This window comes from Malurus melanocephalus, unplaced genomic scaffold (genome assembly GCF_030028575.1).
Source record: "Malurus melanocephalus ecotype Western Australia unplaced genomic scaffold, MMel_1.1 scaffold_89, whole genome shotgun sequence".
Taxonomy (NCBI): Eukaryota; Metazoa; Chordata; class Aves; order Passeriformes; family Maluridae; genus Malurus; species Malurus melanocephalus.
Window position 1 is genome coordinate 2128114 of NW_026623321.1, and position 25729 is coordinate 2153842.

Sequence of the window (25729 nt, forward strand, 5' to 3'; positions counted from 1 at the left end):
AAGGAGTTATGTCTGTATTTACAAGTTTGAGCTAACTGCTAAAGTGTGAGTTATTTTTAATGACAGGCAAGCTTTAGGAGTTATGTCTGTATTTACAAGTTTGAGCTAACTGCTAAAGTGTGAGTTATTTTTAATGACAGGCAAGCTTTCTCTTATACTGACTTAACAGRGCTGGGAAACGCTGAGTCGTGTCCCTGCTTTGTGATTCACAAAGCCTGCTGCAATAAGCACCAGCAACTGGAGTGGGTGAGGGACCACATGTCCAGTGTGTGATTGCTACGGTAATTCAAGCTTCATTATCCTGTGAGTTAATTGGCTTGGGAGCCAAGTGTGTGTGTGTGTCTTTGGGAGGGAAGTAATTGGAGGAGTTGGCTATCAGAGGGATCAGATGGGCCAGGCCAGCTCCTGGAGAGGTGGTAAAGTCAGGGGTCCMACTCAAAGACTCAGCTCAAAGTTGGCTTTCTGGGCTGCAAAGCCACATTGCTGGCTCATGTCCAATTTGTCCCCACCAGTCTCTCCAAAACCTTCTCCAAGGGGCTGATCTCAAGCCATGCATCCTCCATTCTTTGCTCATCCTAATCTCCAGGTACAGCACCTTGCACTTGTTGAATGGGGGTGAGGCTCATTTTTCAAGCCTGTCAAGATTTCTCTGGATAGCATTTCTTCTCTTAATGGCTGCACCACTCAGCTTGATGTCCTCTGCAAACTTGCCAAGGGTGAGCTCACTCCCACTACCAATGTCAGTAATAAGGATTTTGAACAGYTCCCATTCCCGAGGGACACCACTTGTCACAGATCTCTGTCGGGACACTGAGCCATTGACTACAATTCTTTGAATGCATCCATCCAGCAATTTCTTATCCATTGAATAGTCCATCCATCAAAYACACMTATGTCCCATTTAATGACAAGAATGTTGTGTGGCACCATGTCAAAGGCCTTATAGGCAGATCATTATAAGGCCACTGCTGCAGTCAGTGTTTGTGTCATGACAACATATCACATGTCTCATGTTTTCATCTGTGTGGGCAGCCATGTACAGCTGTGGTGTAYGTGGGTACATATTTGCATATGAGTATTACATATGCGGGACTGTTTGGACTAAAAATTAGCCTCACTASCACCTGGAGCCAAAGTTGCTGGTGTTTGGAGCATGAAGGTTGACATGGCTAAATGAGTGGGAAATCAAATGGTAGAAAACCACATGCAGGACTGTTGTATTCCCAGATTAAGAGCAAACTACGAGCTAAATGTGTGAAGGAAACAGGAAAAAGTTGGCCATTACATCTGAGTTTTGTTTTCAGTTTGATGAGAGTTGGATTTCAGCATGTTACGGAACAGGTAAATCCCTGAAGAGGGCTGGAAACTTCTTTTGGGTTTGGAGGATTATTCGGATTGACCACGTAGCTAAAAGACATTTACAGGACAGTCTCATAAGAGGCCTAATAACTTGGGTGACGAATTTGCACTGTTTCAAGATCTGACACACAATGGAATATTAAAGCAAACATTTACAGGACAGGGTTTATCCAATTGCCAGTGCTCTGAGTGCACTGAGAATCCTTAATGGCCTTGGCCTTCCCCACCAGGGTTTTCACCCTCRTGCTCTGCCCATGGACCCATTTAATTACAGTCCTGGACCTTCTCTCACTGCCTGTGCTATGTGGTAGGTGCATCTGTGTTCCACTCTGGTATAGCCATGCCTGGCATTGGGCCCTGTTGATCTGCACTGAGAGCTGCAGTGTCCAGGTATCAAGAGAAAYCTGCAGCACTCATCCAGACCCAGAACCGATCACTGATGTGAATGGAAAACAGTGCAATTGTGCAYATCTTGAAAAYAGTCCAGGAAAATAATCTCCTAAAATAAGCAGGAAAAGACAATTTGCACTAAGGGCCTTGGATTTTCTGTAAGATTTTTTCAAAACRATCTATTAGGTAAAATACCACCTTCCGTCTCTTCCTCAAAAGAAGGAAGTGTTTCTAGATATCACACAGCTTGCTGTTGAAATTGTGAAATGAGAATATATAATTTTCTTTGCATTTGAAAACAAATCTTATTCTTCTCTTTATTCACTGCAGATGTGTCAGTCTTGGCCCATGAGCTAGTGCTAATGCAGCCACTTTTTTCCAAAACTAGCCATTGTTTCATTTCTTATTGCAGAGTAAACTGCTAGCAGCAATCAACTAGAAGGTAATTTTGCCTTCATCTTGATGTGGTCTGTAGACTGATTCTTCACTGGCTTATCAGACACGTCAGTGTGGCTTCGACACATGATCACCTCTTATACCCAGTAAGCRTTTTACCTCTTGCAAGGCTGGACTTCCTCACCATTTCCTGCCTATCATGTAGACTTAGAAACAAAAAAAAAAAGGTGGTTTTTCAAATTATTGACTGTTGGTTACTGCTTAAACCTACTTTTTGTGCAAACTATCATYTCTCCTCAAGTTTTCTGCATAATAAGTTCTCTCACCTACATAGCACAAGCCTCAGATAACTACAAAACCACTTAGTGCTTGCAACGTATTGTCTCAGAAGGAACATAACCTTTCTATAATAAGTCTCATAAGACTCTTGAAAGATACTGTGGAGAATAACCCACAGGCTATTTGAAGAATGTAGTCCATAAAGAGTTTTCTCAGCTGAAACATTTATACACTTTAAAATGTATAAATGAATTCTAAGAAAAGTTGAATTCATAATACATTTTTAAAGGAATCAGATAACCTATTTCTATTAGCCATATCCAGGAGCAAAACAAATGGCTCTTCACTGAACCATACAACTCTGCACTTGAATTTTGAAATAATGGTATATCTGACATTTTCAACAAGTAAAAGCATGCAAGACTGGATGCAGAGGTAGGCATAATCCAATCAACTGATTAAAATATTTCCTAATAGAAGCTATATTTTGCTGTAATCAATCTTCTGTGATTTTTTTAGGATATAGGCACAGTTTGGTATTTGCTCACACATCACAACATGTCCCACAAGTACCTTCAATTAATTCAATGGTTGTCATTCTACTTGGCTGAGAAGGCATCAGATTTTTGCCTTCTTCAGCTGAAGGTCCAGTYCTTCTCATAGGCAAAGAATGCATCCCTATCCCCGGGCCCTAAGAGGAGTTTTCAGCTAAGGCCTGCTGCCTCAGAGACAAATTGCCAGCTCACTCCCTTAGGGTTATGGCTCCTGCACTGCCCTGCACAGTGCTCTGTGCCTAGGGAACATCAGTAGTAGCATGGAGAGTGCAAGTGCTGCCAGAACAGAAATGAAGSTGGTAGGTGCTGATGTTGGTGCCAAGGTAAAGCTACTCTTGTCTGCATCTTCCAGTCAGACTGTTACTATTCCCTAACATTAACAAGGAGCTGGCAGAAAATTCATTGCTACAGTAGAGCTCAGATGACACTCAAACATCACTRCAAAGGTGTCCAAATAAAAATGTTTCATATTATGAAAATGTGTGTCAAGATTGCCTCCTGTTCCCTGCTGTGTGAACTCTGACTACATTCACACAACTGGTGAGAATCTTTACGGCTTGGGCCATGCTATAGGAAAGCATCAGCCATGAAGTCTTGTTCTCATCATATGGTGATRTGACCACCACCACAATGCCATAACGTCATTACGTAGAGAGAAAAAAGTGAGATTTCCAAAATCTGTCTCTTATCACCAGCATCAAGCATATGCATATAGCTCTAGAGGAGCAGAGAGAAAAATAGTGATGAAATTCAGATGTACATACACAGCTGAGGGGATGTTGTGTCACCCAAACTCTGCTGGACACACAGGGCACAGCTACATCACTTTAACYGGTGTTGAGCAAAGACCTGGAGGATTAATTCTGACTACAAAGAGCTCAGCAGAAGAGATACGACAGTAGTAAGAATACCCAACTGGTTTTTAGTACAGCTTAACTGTTTACGAAACTTGGACTTGAATTCCTATGAGAATGGCCAGTCACTGATATTTGAGTAAGATACAAAACTTTCATAAATGGCTTACCCTTCTTTATCTCAGGATTACCAAGGAGATTGAATCTAAGACAGAAACAAATACCTTTTTGTCACTTTGTTTTACAGGTTGGTAGAATAACAGTCTACTTATATTAAATTTACACACTTTTCTTATCTCATTGCCATATGTGAAATAATGTACTTACCCAGGGAGACCTGAATGGAGAGGAGAATCAACCATAACACTGGAKCAGAAAGGTGTCCTTTTGTTTCCATCCTGACCATAGATGGATGAAACTTCACTCYCCAGGCACTGCCTGGATTAAACTCTGCATGGGCATTCCAGTATCTCACAAATGACTACAAAGGAGGAAATATATAGATTCACGTGCTTGCATGAACTACGTGAAGTAACCAATAGAAAAATTGTTCACCTTTTTAGAAGTTATCAGCAGATTAATCTCCAATCTGAAGGAGCCAAAACCTCCAATAAAATTCAGAAATTTGCTTGTGACCTTATATGAAGGATGATTGTGTATCTGATGTCATCATCGGAATTGTTTTACTATGGGACCAACACTGGTGGCACAGGCAGAGCAGTGCGCAAAGTGGTTATTTCTCACCTGACAAAGGAATGTGAAAGTGCAGAACACTGGGCATTTATGAATCACTTCAGAAGATAAAAAGGCAAAGAAAATCTCTAAATTTGAAGCCAATCCATCTTATTGGGAGAAATTGTACTCCGATCAACAGAAATGGTGTTTATCACTGGCGGTGGTTTGGTGAGTAAAAAATGATACCCTCTCTGTCTTTGAGGCAGGCTCAAAGCTTCCTTATTTGGTCAAAACCTTTTGGGCAGAAGCTCTTAAAAGACCATCTTCCTTAGGATTAGAGTTACAGGCCTTCCTGCTCCCTCTGCTAAGTTTCTTTTTGTTTCAGGTGACCACTGTTGGTAGTTCTACCCCYTTCTCATTCACTCTAGAACAGAGACTTTGGGGAAATAAAAGCTGCTTAATTAAACAGTGGCTACTTGACTCATTCTAACAACTGGAACAAACTGAAGAGTGCTGTTTACACCAGTCTGAACACACAGTCCTCTTAATGGCACTGACAGCTTACTCCTTTTGTCTGATGGCATCTATCTGCTGTTTATCCAGAATCCCCAGYTCTGTAACATCCAAACTGCTGGGTCCTTAAGAGCACCAAGTTCTGCAACCTCTTCCCCTTCTCACTAGGCTTTGCTCACTCACCCTTTGTGAGGATTTTGCTTAATGCCTGATTTGCTGTCAGCTTCAGTCCTTGGCTGARCTTCCCTTGCAGAGCATCCTGCTTCTGTTACCTGATACAGACCCCTGAAAAACAGGTCACTGCCATGCCATTGGAAATGTGGTCAGGGTGGGGAAAACCCCACTACAGATGTACTAGTGAGAGRTAGGTAAGGTATCCATTATCATGTCGGTTCCTGTGCTGAGGTTCAGCGGTTTCATGTAGCACTATTTTTTGCTGATTGGTGTCTACCAACTGAATTCTCACTGACATTTTAAACCCACTCCAGGAAGCCTAAGAGTAAGATCTGTTTCTCAGATGGCCCTTGATGATCAGAGCCTCTATTCAGGACGCTGTGTCCAAGCAGCCAGGTACATGCTGTGATGTTAGAAGAGGGAATAACCTCAGGTTGTGCCAGAAGAGGTTCAGGTTTTATATTAGGGAAAAATTTCTTCACTGAAAGCACTGGAGCAGGCTTTCCAGGGGAGCAGTTGGGTCACCATCCTTTGATTTATTTCAAAGAAATGTAGATGAGACACTTAGGGCCACAGGCCCTTAGATTTAGTGCTAGGTTAATAGTTGGACTTTATGATATGAAACATCTTTCCCAACTAAAATGATGCTATGATTCTGGAAAAATCAAGCAGCAAACAACAGAGCAACTCTGACATATTTTGTTTAAGAAACTAAACGCAATATTTTGTTCATCAAAATGATGTACTAGAGTTGGAACAATACAAAGAAGGTCTTCAGGGATGGTAAGAAGAATATAATGTTTATCTTACAGTCAGAGGGTAATGAAGAGACTTCAAGAAGTTGTCAGCCTAACAAAACAAACTTTTGTTTCTAAGTATTTTGAGATAGGTTAACACTAACTAGAAAAAGGACTATATAATGTAAAGAAAAGCATAAAGTTGCTATGAAGACATGTAAGATTGGATGTCACAAGGAAATTTCTRAAAATCAGAAAAATAAGGCCATGGAATAAGCTTCCAGTTAAAATGGTGACAGAAAGAACTTTTGCAGAAATGACCAAGGTCACAATCACTGAAAGGAACTATTGGGCARGTTTCATTCAGTTAACACAAGTGTAGTCTTGATTACTGTAATGGGGTTAAATCCCTTCTCCATTTTTCAGGAATTACCACARCAGACCTTCTGAAGAAATTATACTTTTGCTGCAGATACAAGAGAAGATTGCTGTAGAGCAGACAAAAAGGCCTTGCTCCACAGTGACCACATTGTATTTTAACCTGGCACTTGACCACAACTCTGTCCTGAGGACATGCAAAATCTCATACTTCCCTACACCATGATCAGTGCAATGCAAAGTAGGCAAGTCAATGAAGGGACAATGAGCAGGATTAGTGGAATATTTACTAGTCAAGTGAGGTACAGATGGGGCTCAGGCAAGCAACCACTAATGAGCCTGTGCTAATCCTAGAGAGTCAAGAGCATGATGATTTTGTGAGTAGATTTGCAAATTTTCCAGGCTGGTGTTCAAGTCAGGAGAGAAAAAGATCACAACAATGTCTATAGGATCACTTCTTACTAGTTAGACTGTTAATAKAATCAAGCTGATATTATTAATAGCAGATAACAATTCACACATTGTGCTCAGAAACTGCCTCACASTCAGGTACTCACTGACAGTTACCTGGTATCACGATGTACTTGTGGCCTTGAAAGACCTGAGGATCTTGATGGTCTGAGTTTTTCTGTTCTTCTGAATCCACAGGGCTGAGTCTCCAGACTTTATGTATTCTTAGGAGAGCTTTGCCTGCTGCTTCTCAGCACCTACCCATTCTTCCTTTGATCTTTTTTCTGGTTTCACACACACAGGCCCTGCTCGTTCATGCAAATTCCCTCCATTTGGGCTTTTATGACAGCAATACAGAGCCAGAGTTAATCCATAAGCCAGCATGTGTCCCAYAGGACACTATCCTGTCCCATGATTTCAGCTTGCAGCTGTAGACTTTATCTCCAGTCCTTTTGGACAAGGTTCTTTTCTATCTATGTGAAATTTATATTTTTACAGGTGCTGCACATCATAACATAGAATTTTAAAATAGGTCACTCATTGCAATGTAAGTCASACAAAAATAGCTCTCCTGGTTGTTTTAATTCAGAGTATGAGCTCTTTTGTATGGAAAGCTGTACACATTTCTGAAAGCTTCCTCCAGGTTTTATGACTGTCAGTCCCATACGCCTGTGAAAGTGAGGAAGATAAGCACACCCAAATGCATGACTTGCGGTCCAAAGTTAATACAGGCTGCTTCAAAACGTGTTTTGGGCTATGTAACTACATCTGTCTTTGAACAGCTGTTATCTTTAAACAAAACATAGATGGAGTTAAGAGATGAAGGTAATACACTAAGTGTTAAGGTAAAGATGGGGCTGCCTGAAGGGAAAAAAAGCAGTTAGGAAGGAAACCACTTTCTTCCTTACTTGGGCTGTGCTGGAGGGATTTTGAGTTTCAGAGAAATGAGATGTATCCTGTGGTTGAGATAAACCTGAGCTTTGAGAAGGATTAATCTCTGTATCTCAAACTGACAATGGTTTAAACAGACATCTGAAATGAAGTTATCTGGAGTGGTATTTACCTTTGTGTATATTTATGAATGTACTTGCCAAAACCTCCCAAAAGCTACTTATGTATTTACTGTCTTGTGACCCCAAAGGCTTTTGGAGAACTGTCAGTCAGAAAATTTTCAGCAGAAGTATGACTTGAAGAAAGTATAGTCTAAAGAAATATTAATATTTGACAAAATTTGGKTTTAGGGAGATGTCAACTATGAGCCAATATGATTTTCATTGTAAGAAAAGATGTTATTCAGTTTCAGAATAAACTATATTTTGATGTTATCATCCATTGAATGAAGAGTTAAACAAATTGAAAGTAAAGTTTTAATGACTTCTTTGAATTGTAGTCTCAGGAAGACGTTTTCAGCGCATTTTTTTTCAGCCATATTACTTTATACATACGAGTTTTTTTGTGACTATCATCACTTTCTGTACCATTTTTCCTTAAAAGAACAATTTAAAAAATCTTTTTATATGATTCCCTCTTACTTTTTTTTCCCCTCAAGTTTTGTTATTTCCAACTAGTCATGAAATCACTATTTATTCAAATCAAAATTAACTTGAGATAACTGTCTAGGATGTCATGGTAAGTGTGCAGTCCACTAACAATGGAACAACTGATCCAATGGASACTGAAAATTTGCAAAAATTATGGCACTCTGACCTTTGCTTTAGAGAATTGTGAGGTCATATCTAGTTTTTAATAAATGACAGCATCTCAGTTCTCAAGATCAAAATAATTCATGTTTCAATAGGAATTAGGTGACCTGTATGTCTGTGTTTATTCCATTTTGTTAGATATGGTCTCTATTTTTCCTCTAAATATTTAAATCTTTCATCCCTATTCTGAGGGATGCAAATCACTCATTAATCAACATTCTACTGCTGCTCGCAATGTTTGCATATTTTCTTCCTTCAGCACTGGTGATTGATTATTTCTAGTAATTTAAATCTGCTTTCCTTTCATAATTTCATTGCAGATTACTATGATTGTGTGTGTGTGTACCTGTAAGACAGAAAGAGAGAGAGAGGGAACTATGAAAGCTAWGTGTATTTTCCCATGAATAGATATTTATTCATGAAAAATGTATTGTAATGAAATAGCCTCTTAAGTAATAAAAAACATTGAAGTAAATATTTTCTGTGCTCTGAGTTTCTCCATGGCAAAATCTTCTGTCAAGGAAAATGGAATTTTGCAGTAAATATTATGTCACATATGTCTTGATACACAGAAGGAGAAAATCTATTCAAGATTTGCCAGTTCTGCTATTACGTGTGGCTGATTGAACACTTAAATTTTCAAGTTTGGAAAATAGAAGAATCACTATAGCTTTACAAGGCAATAATTTGAGCCCTGAAAATTTAGGCATAGGTATGATTTTTGCTACGATTAATCACATTTTACTAATGTTTGGTGGGGTTGTTTTTTTTGTTATTTTATTATATACAAATGTATTAGGCATATTTTCAAGATGCTATGTTAAAGTTATTTGTAACATTTCACAGTTATCATTTGTGTATAGGCATTAATCAAACTAAAATCAGGATGCTCTTAAGGTATACACTTAGAAATAGACAAAGTTGTAGATATCCAGGAAAGCCTCAAAAATGCAATAGGATTTTCCATTTCTCATAGCTGAGGATAGAATGTTTTGATTGTAAAAGCCCAAACAGTAATCACAAGGAAGCAAACTACAGTGAATTGCTGTTTGCATATTGTTTTGGTTGCTGCATATTCATTTAACTCTTGCTATGTTTGRCCTGTGGATCATCTTCCTTTACATTTCCATATTGTGCCCATTTCCATATTGTGAAAGAACAGGCAATAAGAAACCAATGAATTCAGTGCAAGCGGTGTATGAAGAGACTACAAAAGAAAAATTGAGCATCATACACATAGAATAGAGTCAGCCTAGGTAATACCAATAACCAAGTCTCTGGAGGTTGTATGAAATTGATTTGGTTAAGCAAAGTGATAGCATCCCCTCAGGGATACATAACATGTCCTTATGCTCCTGCCTCTGGTTGGAAGGAATATGTCAAACATTGAAAAGTCTGATGTTCCTGCCTGTCCAGGAGTTGAAAATTGTGGTGGTGTCCAACACAAATGATGAAGAAACACGTAGTCAGATGCTGAAATAAAGAAACAGATAATTAATGAAAGCTCCACCAATTAATTAATTTATTAATTTTTTTTGTGCTACTGGTCTCTTGAACCCARTTATACAATAGTTTTACCTTGTTCACGTCAGCTTTTCTCTGACCCTTTCATTCTCTCAGTCCTGTACTCAGTGTGTGTCATGTTCATCTTCCCTTTCAACTCTCTTCCCAYTTTTGAGAGTGCTATTTATTTAATGCCTTATTCTTATGTGGTGGGATCTCAGTGTTAATTCAGACACTGCTGGAAAAGGATTTGGTAGCACTTTCCTCTTAGACCACTAAGGCTGATGTGTGTCTCTTCAGCTTTTTGCTGTGTATGGTGTTTTATCCGTGCCCCGCTCCCTTTCCCGGCCGCACTGTGATCTGAGAAACGCTCGTGAGGCCTCAGCCCTGAGAAGCAGCACCTGGGCCCAGCTCCTCTGAGCTTATCAGARACCATCTGCTCCCAGGAACCTGGGCTGCCTCACGAGCTCCTGTTTCTTTTATGAACAGCCTTGGAAACTCTTTTTCTTTCCTGAATAGCGTAACATCCTTGTTCTTGTACTTTGAAAGAAAGTTGCTGCCCCCACGTGCAGCCAGCATGGAACATTGATATGACTAAGGCCCGCTCACTTGGGGCCTTTAAACATCAGCCCAAAATGAGACCCTTGGGCTCTCCTGGACTGCCATGGGCTGTGACCAGCAATTTCCCTCTGAGGGTGACGCCTCTCACAGCCAGCAAACTCTTATTTGCTGCACTTGGACATCGCTAAACAACCATGGATCCTGGGCTGATACTCCCACTCCTCGAGGCTCAACCCTTTGCCTGCTGAGGAGATACAAAGGCATCCAAAGTGAGTATTTCATTGCCTTCAAGGGGAATTTTTCAYAGGTACCTTGCACTGACCCTTTATACCTGAGTGCATAAAAGTGTGCATAGCCTATGGCATTAGGGGAGGAATGCTGCTCTATTAGGTGTTTAAGTACCTTGGTTATCTAAGTAAATTAGGCCTGTGAGTAAGTTTAATTTAAATTATAAACTAACTTAAATGCTGTTGAGTGTTATTCCTTTGCTTAATTGTTAAGTTTAAGGTACAAGTTAAGTCTAAGTAGAGTGCTGTTAAGCTTTTAAATCGTATTTCTTTTTTATCTTTGCCCTTTCTATCCTTTTGTCACATTCACCTAAACACACACACACACACACACACACACACACAGAGAAAGAGTTCTTGGTTGATTTCTCTTTTGATGGATTGGATTTTGTTCATTTGTTTTTTACTCTTGGTGTGCCTTAACTGACTACGAAGTCATGGAGTGAATCTTGCCAACAAACTTTGTTGTGCTGTTGCTTAATATTAAATCTGTTTTTTACTGACACCCTTGCTGGTGATTTTTTAAGCAAACACTTGTACGTAACACTACATCGGGAAAGATGAGGTTTTTCATTCAGGTCTCTTTTTTTCCCTGTAAAATAAGTGATCTAGGAATCTGTATGAGCGTAAAATGATACCTGTAGATACACCTTTTCTGTGACTGTGGTAAAACCAGTGGTTTGCTGGTGACYCCCTTAAGCAGAAATTTCCTCTGTTTTTGGAGCAACTGATGTTAACTGCTTCCGGGCTTTCATGAACRCGCACATACTCTCACAGTGAACTGAAATTTCTGCCCATTCTGCATTTTTTAATAATGCARCGTATATATACATATATATGTGTGTGTGTAACAACCTGAAGATAATAGAATTCTCATTTTTCAATTCTGAGCTTAGTATAATGTTACAAATGTCAAAAAAAGAAGGAAAGTAATTCCATTTCATAGGATAAATGAAAATAATTCAAAGACTGAGTGTTGGTATCATCATTTTAACTTCCCTCTATGAAACAAAGATACTGTTACAAGAGATTTCACTGCTTAAGTAAAGCATGTGAAGAGAGGTTATTGAATTGGCTAGAATAAACAACAAAATTTGGTGTATATAYGACTCTTGCAACCTGTACAGCATGACAAGCACCTGTCTTTCCATATCTCAACAAACTAAGCCCTGTTGAGATGGAAGAAAAGGAATTTTGATGAAGAAACTGTGCCCTTTTAACAGATGTGTATTTTGCTTTAAGTCTCTGTCCAGTTAAATGCTCAGTTCCTGCCTTTCGTTACCACATGCACATGAAGATCTAATAAAGGCCCATCATATAACGTACCAGTTGCCAATAGGTACAGGTGCATGAATAGGTTGGTGTGTACATGTAGGGTTTCTTTTATTTCAGGAGGATGTGAGGAAGCAGCAGTAACTCTACAATGTTGACATGTTCTCCCAATTCTTAAATCATGTTCTGATGGGTATTGAAAACAGAGGTCATCACAAGTCTTCCAAAATTTCCATTATGAAAATTCCAGCTGTGCTTATGGGAATGCAAATCCAGAGAAGGATCCTGTAGCGATCTCTCATGTAGATATTTGCATTTCTTGCCTTGAGCTAAGGACTCTGATCTAATTACTGCTTTGTTACTTTGAAAAGATTGTGCTTTAGAAAATAAATGGGGACTACTGTCTCTCTTCCTCTGAATCACTCACTGATGGTTTTTTTCAATATTAAATTACAGAAACACAGAAGTGTGTCTTTAAGGGGAGTTTTGTTTCAAATTCTGGCCTCATTGTTTTACGCTACATGTGTGCAGTTTCCTAGACAATCCTGTGAGCTTTTTCCTGGATGCTCAATGGAAAGATTGACCAGACAACATGATTTGCATGATGTACTTCTGCTAGTGCTAGGGCAGGATAAGCTTTGAATTTTKTTTGTTTCCTAATTTGATTTCCTGTACCAGACATGAATCGAGCTGCCATTGCAGTTATGTAGCATTATTATGTATGGAAATAGTTCAGATATTTTAGAAAGGTGTGAATCCATGACTTTCAAACCTTCTTGAGGCTGCAAAAGGTTTAAGGTTGAGTGAACCAAACCAATCACCAGGTTATAAACAGAGCAAAGAAAAGTGAAAATGCTTACTCTGAGACAAGATGTCTGATATCACAGGATCATAATCCCAGTAACTCTCATTTTCCTCCTACTACAGGAGTTGTTATTTTCTTTCCCAGAGAAGATCCATATCAAATGTATCTTATAATTTGTCCAGTAGAACACAGGGATTTATTAGGCTATGTACAAAATGCATGTTGAATGAATTTTTATTCATATGAGAACAGTTAGTTAGCTGTTCAGTTACAGACAGAATGGTCTACTAGTAGATWAAGCCTCTGAGGTGCCTTCCAATATTTCTATCTGCCTTCCCTCTTGGATTCCCAAATGCATATCAATGAACWATTTGATTTATTCTATGCAAAGAAAGCTCTGGATGGAAGATCTACYGAAAGAGCCAGGAAAATAGCAYAGGGCCAGCTTTCAAATCTCATGTTCATAAGGAATGTGGAATAATGTAATGTAAACTAAATTATATGAGAGCAGCTGTTCAGGGTGTCCCTGCTGAATAGAGCAGCCGTGTGCCTCACAACTCAGCCAGGAGTAGGACAGCGACCACGGTTTTTGGGTTGAGCACAGCCAATGAGTTTTGCCTGTTAGTTTGGTCAGAGAGTTTTGAGGTTTATTCCTGAAGGCTGGTGATGGGACAGCAGGGAAGGGCAGAGGATGGAGCAGCCCTCCCAACATGGGTGTTTCATGGTCCTGAACTGGGAACCAGCATGTTTCATGATGCTGGCAATGCCTTGTCAGGGTGTCATTGCCATGTRCTGAATTTTCAGCAGCTCTGTTAAATGGCATAAAAGAAGTTCCTGCAAGCTGCTGCTTCAAGTCACTTGTGAAACAGTTTCTGTCATGAGGGGAAGGAAGAGTCCAACAAATTTACCCTTTGACTTGGTATTTTTTAGTTTTTAAAATACAACAGTTCTGGCACAGGATCAGATCAAATACAGACACATCAAACAGATTGACAAYATCCAAACCAGACATATTGCATCAGGATGGGCTTAGTAAACACAAGTCATATATGCTTCAGTGACAGACATTCCAAAAGTAGATAAACTCCCACTGAAGCTGAAAAGGATCAGTAAACAATAATATAGCAACRTGTTTTCTATTAGCTCTAATCACAGGATTTTGATGAGGCCTCCAATTTATCATTTTTCTGGGAACACAGATACTGATCACTGCTTCAGCTAGGGCAGGAATCTCAAATGGCCATGTCATTCTTTCTTGAATGATACTGGAATGTTATAGACATCTTTAGAATCAACAAATTTTCCTCCAGTAACAGTAATCAAAAACGATCAGTTAAGATATTGCCAAGTTATCTGGCATCCCTTAGCATCCTCATTATAAGCATGTAGTAACCAGAAAGAGCATTCAAGAACTATATTYGCAAATTAAATATGAACATACCGGTGATCAAGCAGGTCTGATCTGTTTGCATCATGAATTAGTGACTTAAAGCATTTCAAGAGTTTACATTCTAGTCTAAGTCTTGGCCTTGTTTCTCTGGACTCTTAGTAAAAGTGGTGACTTTCAAGGGAAGAAGAGTAAATAKGAGACAATTTCCGCCTTCTTCGTAATTCCATATCAGTGGTCTAATCTACTCATTTCAGCTTCTATTACTTTATACCTCTTATGGTTTCAAATTAGTTCAATTAGATCTAAACTAGAAAGTCCAGGCTAAGCTATTGTCTTTTACATGGATCTAGTTCGGGCAGGACAGTTTGTGTACTGCCAAATYCTGGCTGSCAGCTCTTGAAATTTTGGATTGCTCCAAATTAAGACCACTGTGTGTCCTGTWGGACAGGCAGCCATTACAGCTATACATATGCATTTTTCGATGCTAAAATGCGAAAAAATATTGCATAGAAGAAAAATGAAACATATAAAATATGTAATGTAAAAAATAAGTAAGGAACAGACTGATTTGATGGCTTTCACATGGGCCTCTAAGCTGGGATCTCCAAAGCCACTTGCATTATTTTGCATCTGTCTGCTGTGTACCCACAGAGACCGAATCAGYAGGACACTYGAAACAACAGACAGMATTAAAGGCAAACTTATAGCTGCRTTACASAGAAGAATKAATAAACYCAAAYTGTCTTTCCTTGTGGTTCTCATTGCTGAAGAGTTTGCCATGGAGAGWGGAGCAGTGAAGTTGAKGTGCACACYGTAGTCATCCCAGGCGAAGGGAATTGCGGTTGCGAAGGAGTAGAGCCAYGATGTGAGCATCATCCAGGGCACCAGCCTGGCAATTCTTTGCTTCAGCCAGATGAAGAAAGAGTGTGTAAAACTGGCAACCTTGATACAATAGAAGACACTAAGCCAGGCACTAAACCAGAGGCTGCAGTAGTCCAGAAACATATAGACTGTCTTGATCACTACGATATTTTCTTCATAACAGGACTGTTCACAAAATATAGTTAAGAATAAATCCAGTATAATCCAGCATTGCAAAATGATTCTGGATAAACTCAGAGAGATCATGATCATATCATATGGGGACCATGTTTTGTTCCTAATGCAGCTAGATGAACTGTCAGCCAAGATAATTCCATTTCCTAGAATTCCTGCCATGGATTCAATTATAGCAATTGATAGAAAAAGAATAGCAAAAGACGTGACCATTGTAACCCAATAGCTTGCAATTATTGCTCAGCTTCTTTTGGACTCCTGAAAGCTTCAGGTCTGCCAGGCTCTGCCTATCCGAACGTGCTGTTATGGGCATATGCTCACCTATTTATCTCAGAAGTACCATAATGTCATTTAATATTTCTGCTATTTTACATGTTGTTTTTGGGGTTGATAGCTCAGCTTATTTGTCTAAGCATKCAAATTGGATAAAGATTCAATTACGGTGTGTTCAGTTCGGCCAAGGGTTTGCTCAGCTATGGTGAAGGGATTTGACTGGGTTATGGAGCAGCTGAAATTAGGTTTTTCCATCTGCATGTTTGCATTCCATTGTCTGATGTCTTGCTTTACATGTCCAGATTACCTTTTTTATATCAGATGCCTTAATTTCTCCCTGTCTTGCGCTGTTATCATTCCTGAGTTTTGGAGATATATTTGGTATGGCTTCTTATACTCGGTCAGCTTCTTTTCCTTAATACATATTCAAATAGTGGCTGCAGACAGGATTATTGTATTTCTTTTTTGTGTATGGAGTCTTTAAAGCATTACAATTATCCTTGCTTGCTTGCTCTGAGTGTACCAAACCGGAACAATAAATTTGTAGGAAGGACAGAGATCTTACCAGAGTACTTCACTTGTCCATTTTTCACCAGTCTCCTTAAAAAAATGCAGAGTGTGCCAAAGGAATTTTAAATCTGGCAATATACAGCATTACATATGGGAGCAATGAAACAAGTATTAATCAAGTCAATGTTGCTGTCATATGGAACATGTCTATGTTAAAAATTCTGCTATACTTTCTAAAATAATTCAAACACATTCCTCATCAAAAAAGAAACAGATAAGTGGAGAGGCTTGGGTTTAGAGAAAAGGTTTCAGATTCAGGTTTTATCTGTAGGATACCACACAGAAAGAAAGAGACAAAGAAGGCTCTTTAGAAATACAGGGTCAAAAGTAGCTATCAGTAAGAAGCTGTGGACAGTGATCAAGGGAGAAATTCTAAGGCTTTTTCAAGGCTGTTTCTTTGGGTAGTCTGAATTTCCCAAAGCTTAATGTCATCTTTGATTGCCTAGGGCAGTGATCAAACCTTTTTGATCATATACCCGTAAGAATAAAATTTTGTGAGCATTCATCTCAGATATAGGTACATTTGTTTATATACTTGCTATGTATATCTCTGTATATGTTATGGACACATTATGTACAGATACTTACTATAAAACATGTCAAAATAAAGAAAGAAATAATTCAAAATCAAATAAACAATAGTTTAAAAATGAATTAATTTTGGTATTGGTACAAACTCYGTTCACACACCTTCAGTATCTTTTGATACTTGCTCTGAATGGCTTTCCCACTACCCCATCTGCAAAGTGCTTTAAATTTCTTTAAATTTCWGCTGTAAATTGCCAAGTTCCCACTTAGCAAAACTTGCAAAATAATAAAATATTTTTCGGGTTTTATATGTTTAACAAATCGGTCCAAAACCCAYAGAAGCTCTTCCTTTGGAGGCTTTTTTAATGGGTTCAGACATTCTGCTTTCAAATTTTGGAAGTCTACWTCCATGAGAATTTTTGGAAGTGGCACACTTATATATTTTTTGGCAAAATAAAACCTTTGAAAAACAGTTACTTTCTCACCCATTGTTAGAATTTCATTTTCTCCCCATAGGGATAAATAAGTGTGTTTATTTATTTGGCAGGAACTGGTGTGTAGCATCCAATTGACAGACACTTCCAATAGAAAAGTGTCAGCAAACAGCAAACRCTCTCCTTTTAGTAAAAGAAAAATGTGTAGCTGCTCTTTGAATTAAAAAAAAAAACACTTTTAAACTCATTCATTGAATCACAGAATCACRGAGTGATTTGAGTTGAAAAGGACCTTAAAGACCATCGAGTTCCAACAGCCTCCCATAGGTAGGGACATCTTCCTGTGGAGCAGGCTGCTCAAAGCCCCATTCAGCACAGACCTTGAACCCATTGCCACAAGAAAATCAGCAAATGCCAGTGTGATAAAGTGTGGGGTTTATGGGCAAGGTTTTGGTAGAGGGGAGGCAGCAGGGGTGACTTGTGTGAGAAAGGATCAGGTGTTGCCCTTGTGTGGTGCAGAACCAGTTCCTGTTACCCCAAAAGGGACCCACAACTGGCCAAGTCTCAGCCCATCTCTGATGCTGGTGACATTTCTGTGACAACTCATTTAAGGAAGGGTAAAGACCAGGGGGGAGCAGGAGTAAGAGAAGAGTGACAGAGAATATGTGAGAGAAAGAGCCTTGCAGACACCCCGGTTAGTGAAGGAGGAGGTGGACAAGATGCTCCAGGAATCAGAGCAGATATTCCCTTGCTGCCTGGAGAAGACCATGTGGATGCAGAGTGTGACCCTGCAGCCCCTGGCAGAGCCACTGGAGCAGATATCCCCACTGCAGCCTGTGCAGATTCCCCACGGCTGCAGGTGGCTGTGCCCTGAAGGAAGCTGCAGCCTGTGGAGGTCCCACCATGGACAAGGCTCCTGTCAGCAGCTGCAGCCTGTGGGGATCCCAAGCTGAAGCAGTTTGTTCCTGGAAGATGGTACCCTGTGGACAGAAAGCCCTCTGCAGTCCCCATTCCCTGTTCCCCTGGCCAGCTCAGGAAGGGAGGAGACAGAAGAGTGAAGAGGAAGGGATGGAGGGAAAAGATTTCTGCTTTTGTTCCACCTTTCTCACTTCTCTACTCAGTTATTAATGGGCAATAAATGCAGTTATTTTGCCCACATTGAAGGAATCTCCACAAAGCAAGGAAAAGCCAGTGAGAGCACTGTCAGGCCTGCAGTTCCCCCACATATGGGTGAGGATAGCAAATAAGCTCTGTGATGGTAATCAGGGACAGTCAGAAGTCAGGGATTGCCAGACACGTCCATAGTGATAAGACATTCCCAAGATCAAGCCAGTACTTCCAATCTGCAGGCCAGGATGAGAATCCAGGTCAGCCAARCATGTGGAAAGGCCCAGGCAAARCTGCAGCACAGCTCAGGAAGAGACCAAGGGTTGTGCACCCAGCTTAGAAGCAGCTCCTGAACACAGAGGRGACMACGCCCCACTGAGTGTTGCCCAAGCAAATTGTTTTAAGGTCAGCTGCACTGTGGATGTTGCCTCTGAAACMAGGCATCCAAAACRCCACAAACAAGGCCTTAATTTCACCAGAAAGTCCATTCATATCTTTTKGTTGTTTCCTGTGGGAACATACACAGAAYAGCAGTATAGCCTGGCACACAGGTTTTGCTCTTTCTTAAAATGCTGCTGTGATGAGCCCTGAAAATTGAGTCTATTGCATATCTTCCAAAATTTCAATTATGAAAATTCCAGCTGTGTTTCTGGGAATGCAAATCACAGAAGGATCGTGTAGCGATCTCATATCTAGCTATTTGCATTTCTTGCCTTTGCCAAAGGACTCTAATCAAATGATGGTCTTCTTGCTTGGAAAAGACTATGCTTTAGAAAATAAATGGGGATTGCTGTCTTTCTCTCTTTGAATTGCTCATGGATGACTTTTTTCAATACAGAAAGGTGTCYTTATTGGGAAAGAGTTTTGTTTCCGGAGCTGGCCTCATTGTTTTATGTGACATATGCACAGTTTCCTAGAAAATCATGTGAGCTTTTTCCTGGATGCTCAATGAAAAGAGGTACACGACAACATGATTTGCATCATCTCCCCTTTTGCCAGTRTTAGAGCAGGATGAGCTTTGAATTCTTTTTGCTTCTTGAGTTGATTTCCTGTGCCAGACTTGAATCAACCTGYCAGTGTGGCTCAGCAGCATTGGTGTGTGTGGAAACGGGTCAGATGTTTTAGAAGGGTCTGAATCCATGATGTTCAGCTTTCTTCAAGTTGCAAACTGGAAGGTTTTTTTAAGGTTGGGGGAACCAAACCAGCTATAAATAGGAGAGAGAAAAGTGAAAAATACATAGTCTCAGACAGGAYACATGCTATCACAGGATATTAACTCCTGTAACTCACATTTTCCTACTAGTAGAGATGCGTTTACTTTTCTTTCCCAGAACAAGCCTTTATAAAACTTGTCYCATAATTTATCCAGTAGAACATGGGGATTTAATAGACTGTGTGTAAAATGCATACTGACRATATTTTTATTCATATGACAATAGTTAATTAGTGCTTCAGTTACAAAAGAAAGGTCTATCTACCAGGAGACTGACCCAATGAGGTGCCTTCCAATATTTCTGTCTGCTTTCCCTCTTAGATTCCCAAATGCATGTCAATGAAGTGGTAACTATTTGACTTAATTCTATGCAAAGAAAGCTCTGGAYGGAAGATCTACYGAAAGAGCCAGGAAAATAGCACAGGGCYGGCTTTCAAATCTCATGTTCATGAGGAATGTGGAATAATGTAACATAAACCAAATTATGTGAGGGTAACTGTTCAGGGTGYCCCTGCTGAATAGAGCAGCCGTGTGCCTCACAACTCAGCCAGGAGTAGGACAGCGACCACGGTTTTTGGGTTGAGCACAGCCCATGAGTTTTGCCTGTTRGTTTGGTCAGAGAGGCTTTGAGGTTTGTTCCTGAAGGCTGGTGAKGRGACAGCAGGGAAGGGCAGARGATGGASCAGCCCTCCCWACATGGGTGTTTCACGGTCCTGAACTGGGAACCAGCATGTTTCATGATGCTGGCAATGCCTTGTCAGGGTGTCATTGCCATGTGCTGAATTTTCAGYAGCTCTGWTWAATGGCATAAAAGAAGTTCCTGCAAGCCACTGCTTCAAGTCACTTGTGAAACAGTTTCTGTCATGAGGGGAAGGAAGAGTCCAACAAATTTACCCTTTGACTTGGAATTTTTTAGTTTTTAAAATACAACAATTCTGGCACAGGATCAGATCAAATACAGGTACATTGCTTTAAACAGATTAACAACATCCAAAACAGATATATTACATCAGGATGGGATTAGTCAATACCAGGGTCAAGTTKTGTGTGCTTCAGTGACAGTCACTTTAGAAGTAAATAAAGCCCCATTGAAGTTGAGAAGGATCAGTCCTGATGTAACAATAATGCCCAGACACCAATCATTATTTCAGCAAGAGCAGGAAGCTCAAAAGACCATCTCGTTCTTTACCAAATCCTACTGCAGTCTGAGTCTTGGCTTTGTTTTTCTGTTGTCTAAGAGAATCAGCCGAGATTTCCAAGTAAAGTACAGCAAATAGGAGACAACTTACATAATTCTTTATAACAAGACTCACATCCAAGTAAAATAAATTTCCACTTTCTTCATGATTCCAGATTAAAGCCCTAAACTACTCATTCCAACATCTATTTTTTTTTATACCAGTGATGACTTCAATTGAATTCATTTGGATCAAAATCAGAAAGCCCAGGATAAGCCATTCTCTATCACATTGATCTAGTTCTGGCAGGACAGTTTGTGTACTGCCAAATCTTGGATGGCAACTCTTGAAATTTTGGATTGCTCCAAATTAAGACCATTGAGTGTCCTGCGGGACAAGCAGCCAATACAGCTACACATATGGATTCCCCATTGCTTAAAAGTGAAAATTCACCGCATAAGAGGAGAAGCACACAAATAAAATATATAATGTAAAAGATAATGAAGGAGCAGACTGATTTGATAGCTTTCACATGGGCCTCTAAGCTGGGATCTCCAAAGCCRCTTGCATTATTTTGCATCTGTCTGCTGTGTATCCACAGAGACCAAATCAGTAGGACACTYGAAACAACAGACAGAATTAAAGGCAAACTTATAGCTGCGTTACACAGAAGAATTAATAAACTCAAATTGTCTTTCCTTGYGGTTCTCATTGCTGAAGAGTTTGCCATGGAGAGWGSAGCAGTGAAGTTGATGTGCACACCGTAGTCATCCCAGGCGAAGGGAAGTGCGGTTGCAAAGGAGTAGAGCCACGATGTGAGCACCATCCAGGGCACCAGCCTGGCAATTCTTTGCTTCAGCCAGATGAAGAAAGAGTGTGTAAAACTGGCAACCTTGATACAATAGAAGACACTAAGCCAGGCACCAAACCAGAGACCGGAGCTGTTCAGAAAGATAAAAACTGCATTGATAATTACAAACACATTTTCTTCATAATAGGACTGTTCACAGAATACAATCATTAAGAAATCCAATATATTACAAGAGTACAAAATAAATCTAGATAAACTCAGAGAGATCATGATCATATCATATGGAGACCATGTTTTGTTCCTAATGCAGCTAGATGAACTGACAGCCAAGATAATTCCATTTCCTAATATTCCTGCAATGGATTCAATTACAGCAATTGATAGAAAAAGGAGAGCAAAAGATGTGACCATTGTAACCCAATAGCTTGCAATTATTGCTCAGCTTCACCTGTGTTGCTTCAGGTCTGCCAGGCTCTGCCAATCCCAGTAAGATGTTATGGGAACATGCTCACCTATTTATCACAAGGGCAGAAGTATCAAAATGTCATTTAATATTTCTGCTAYTTTACATGTTGTTTTTGGGGTTGATAGCTCAGCTTATTTGTCTAAGCATGCAAATTGGATAAAGTTCCAATTGCATAGTTTTCATTTTAGTGAAAGGATTTGCATTGGAAGGGTTATGGAGCAGATGAAATGTGGTGTTATTGACTGCAGGTTTGCACTGCAGTGTCTGATGTCCTGCTTTACATGACTAGTTTTGCTTCTTATACCTGATGCCTTTATCTCCCCCTGTCTTGCATTTTCGATGGTTTCTGAGTTTGTAAGAAATTCTTGCCATGTCCTCTTTTTATCCTGGGTCATCAACTTTTCTGTATCAAATTGCTGCTTCCAGGAGGATTATCACATTCTTCTCTTGTGTGTGGAGATTTTCATTGTTATTATTGTTGCATGCTTCCTCTCAATGTTCCAGAAAAGGACAATAAATTTGTAGGAAGACAAGTACAGAGAAAAGGAAAATCTCTTTTACCATAATACTTCACTGGTGCATTTTTCACAAGCCTTCTGAAAAGCTGCAGAGTTTGTCTAAGGAATTTAAGATCTGGCAATATACAGCATTACATACAGAACAATGGCACAAGTGTGAACTGAAGCACTCTTGCTCCCATATGGAACATGCTTACTTTTAAAATTTGGCTATACTTGCTAAAAGAAGTGAATCTACACTTTCCACACTCAAAAAGAAATAGGTGAGTGGGGAGGTTTGGGTTTTACATGTGCTCAGTAGCACAGAACACAGAGGAAACCACACAAAGGCTATTCAGAAATGCAGTGACTCAAGTAACTGTCAGTAGTACAGTAAGAAGTACAGTAAGAAGCTGTGCGCAGTGATCAAGAGAGAAAGTTTGAGAGTTTTTCTAGGCTGTTRCTTTGAGTAGTCTGAATTTCCCAGTGCTTAATGTAATGTATGCCTAGGGCAGTGATCAAACCTTTTTGATCATACACCCATAGGAATAAAAATTTGTGAGCATTCACCTCAGATAGACGTATATTTAAAAAGCATTTTATACATGTACTATGGTATGTGTTATATTAGGTGCATATACTAATTATAAGTCACATAAAATAAAGACTGAAATAATTCAAGAGCAAATGAACAATATTTAAAAAAAATCATTTTGATATTGATACAAGCTCTTTTTCTGTCCTCACAAAAAATATTACTAGAAATCGTTTTAGTGAGTGAAATGTGATTGGATATTTTTAATTACTGTCTTAAACTCTGGGTTTATCACTTTGTGGCATAGTGATTCAAAGGTCTGGCTCTATGTTCAGTTTCTTTTGATAGTTGCTCTGAATGGCTTTCCTACTATCCCACCTGCAAAGTTCTTTGTTGAAATTCAGCTGGTAAATTGCCAACTTCTCACTTGTCAAAACTTGCAAACTAATAAAATATTGTTCTGGTTTTATGTGTTTAAGAAATGGGTTGAAAATTTGAAGAAGCTCTTCCTTTGAAAGTTTTAAAAGCATATTAGGCATTCTGCTTCCATATATTGGAAGTCTACTTCCGCGAGAGTTTCTGGAGTTGTCATATCTATAATTTTGGCATGAAAATCTTTTGAAAAGTACTTTTGCCTTGAAGGAATAAAAGAAGTGTGTTTGGTTTTTTTGACAGAAACTGTTTTCTTGCATGCTATTGACAGACAGTCCCAATAGACAAAAGTCAGCAAATACAGAGTCCTTTCCTTTTAGTAAAAGAAAAATGTAGCTACTCTTTAAATTCAGCTCTTCAAATTTACCTCTTAAAATTCAGCTCTTTCAAGCTCACTCATTGAATCACAGAATGGTTTGGGTTGAAAGGGATCTTAAAGACCATCTAATTCCGGCCCCCTCCCATAGGCAGGGACACCTTCCTGTAGGGTAGGCTGCTCAAAGCCCCATTCAGTGCAGACCTTGAGCCGATTGCCACAAGATAACCAGCAAATATCAGTGTGATGCTGTGTGGGATTTATGGGCAAGGTTTTCATACAGAGAGGATTCATGGGTGACTTGTGTGAGAAGGGACCAGGTGTTGCCCCACTGTTGCACAGAACCAGTTCCTGTTACCCCAAAAGGGACCCACTGCTGGCCAAGACTCAGCCCATTAGCAGTGCTGGTGACATCTCTGTGACAACTCATTTAAGGAAAAGAACCAGTGYGGTGCAGCTGTGAGAGAGAGGAGTGAGAGAAAATATGTGAGATAAACACAGCACCCACAGTTTGCGGGTTGAACACAGTCCATGTATTTTGCCTGTTGGTGTGGTCAGAGAGGTTTGAGGTTTGTTCCTAAAGGCCRGTGAGGAGACAGCAGGGAAYGGCAGAGGATGGAGCAGCCCTCCCTACATGGATGTTTCATGGKCCTGAACTGGGAACCAGCATGTTTCATGGTGCTGACAATGCCTTGTCAGGGCRTCATTGCCATGTGCTAAATGTCTGYCATCTCTGATAAATGACATAAAAAATGTTCATGGATGCCACTGCTGTYACCAGTGAAACAGTTTCTGTCATAAAGGGAAGAAAGAGTTCAACACAAATTATTCTTTGACTTGGTATTTTTAAAGTTTTRAGTCAGGCACTGACTCAGATCAAATACAGGTACATTGTTTCGAACAGATTGACAACACACAAACCATCAGAAAGGGGCTTAGTGAACACAAGGCTCAAGTCATGCATGTTTTGGTGACAGTCACTTTAGAAGTAAATAAAATCCCACTGCAGCTGAAAAGAGTCCTGAAGCTCCAATCCTGATGTAACCATAAATGCAGTGACAGTGACCACTACTTCAGCAGGAATAGGATGCTGGAAAGGCCATATCATTCCCTCCTGAATCATACTGAAATGTTGTAGACACCTTTGGAATCAACAAGTATTTTTCTAGAGTTCAATTGTAGTAAAAAATGATCAGTAAGATATTCCATAATCATTGGGAAATCCTAAGCATCCTCATGAGGAGCTTCTAGTAAGCAGAAACAGGTTTCAATTTTCATATTCACAAAAAAACCCCCAAAAAACAAAAACCAAAAAAACATGCCTGTGCTGAAGCAGATCTGTTCTGTTTGAATCACGAATTGTAACTTAAAACATTTCAAGTGATTGGCCATGTTTTTCTGCTGTCTCAGAGAAATAGTGGTGATTTCCAAGAAAGTACACCAAATAGGAGACAACTTACAMAACACTCACATCCAAGTAAAGCAAATTTCTACTTTTTCATTATTCCAGATCAGAGCTCTAATCTACTCTTTCCAGTATCTATTATTTTATATGTCTGATGATTTTGACTTAGTTTGATTGTATCTAAACTAGAAAGTCCAAGCTAAGCTATTGTCTTTTACATGGAACTAGTTCTGACAGGACAGGTAATGTGCTGCCAAATCCTGGTTGGCAGCTCTAGAAATTTTGGATTGCTCCAAATTAAGACCACTGAGTGTCCTGTGGGACAGGCTGCCATTACACCTACACACACAGATTCCCCATCACTTAAATGTGAGAAACCACTGAATAAGAGGAGAAGCAAGCAAATAAAATATATAATGTAAAGGATAAGGAAGGAACAGACTGATTTGATGGCTTTCACATGGGCSCCTAGGCTGGTGTGTTGGTTTTRCTTGGCCCAGTTTTTGGCAGTGGGGGGCCAAAAAGATGGCTCCTGTGAGAAGCTTCTGGAGACTTCCACCATGTCCAGCAGAGGCAATTGCTGTTGGCTCTGAGGATTATGGACATGCCACTGACCAAACCTGGGCCA

At 39.8% G+C, this 25729-nt stretch overlaps 4 protein-coding genes and 1 pseudogene across 4 annotated transcripts in view; 1 reads left to right on the forward strand and 4 right to left on the reverse strand.

Annotated features, from left to right (window-relative positions):
- LOC130574800 (antigen WC1.1-like) overlaps positions 1-4229 on the reverse strand; it is a 17751-nt gene extending 13522 nt beyond the window's left edge. Inside the window, exon 1 of the mRNA XM_057368247.1 lies at positions 4160-4229. Within this exon, the coding sequence (XP_057224230.1) occupies positions 4160-4229 (70 nt within the window). The remainder of the gene's footprint in view (positions 1-4159) is intronic.
- KEL (Kell metallo-endopeptidase (Kell blood group)) overlaps positions 1-25729 on the forward strand; it is an 82306-nt gene that overhangs the window by 16181 nt on the left and 40396 nt on the right. The window lies entirely within an intron of this gene.
- On the reverse strand, positions 14617-15549 carry LOC130574819 (taste receptor type 2 member 40-like). Its single transcript, XM_057368288.1, has one exon. The coding sequence runs from the start codon at positions 15547-15549 to the stop codon at positions 14617-14619; it is 933 nt and encodes a 310-aa protein (XP_057224271.1).
- Positions 20926-21861, reverse strand: LOC130574818 (taste receptor type 2 member 40-like). Its single transcript, XM_057368287.1, has one exon. The coding sequence runs from the start codon at positions 21859-21861 to the stop codon at positions 20926-20928; it is 936 nt and encodes a 311-aa protein (XP_057224270.1).
- LOC130574834 (taste receptor type 2 member 40-like) overlaps positions 25326-25729 on the reverse strand; it is a 2373-nt pseudogene continuing 1969 nt past the window's right edge.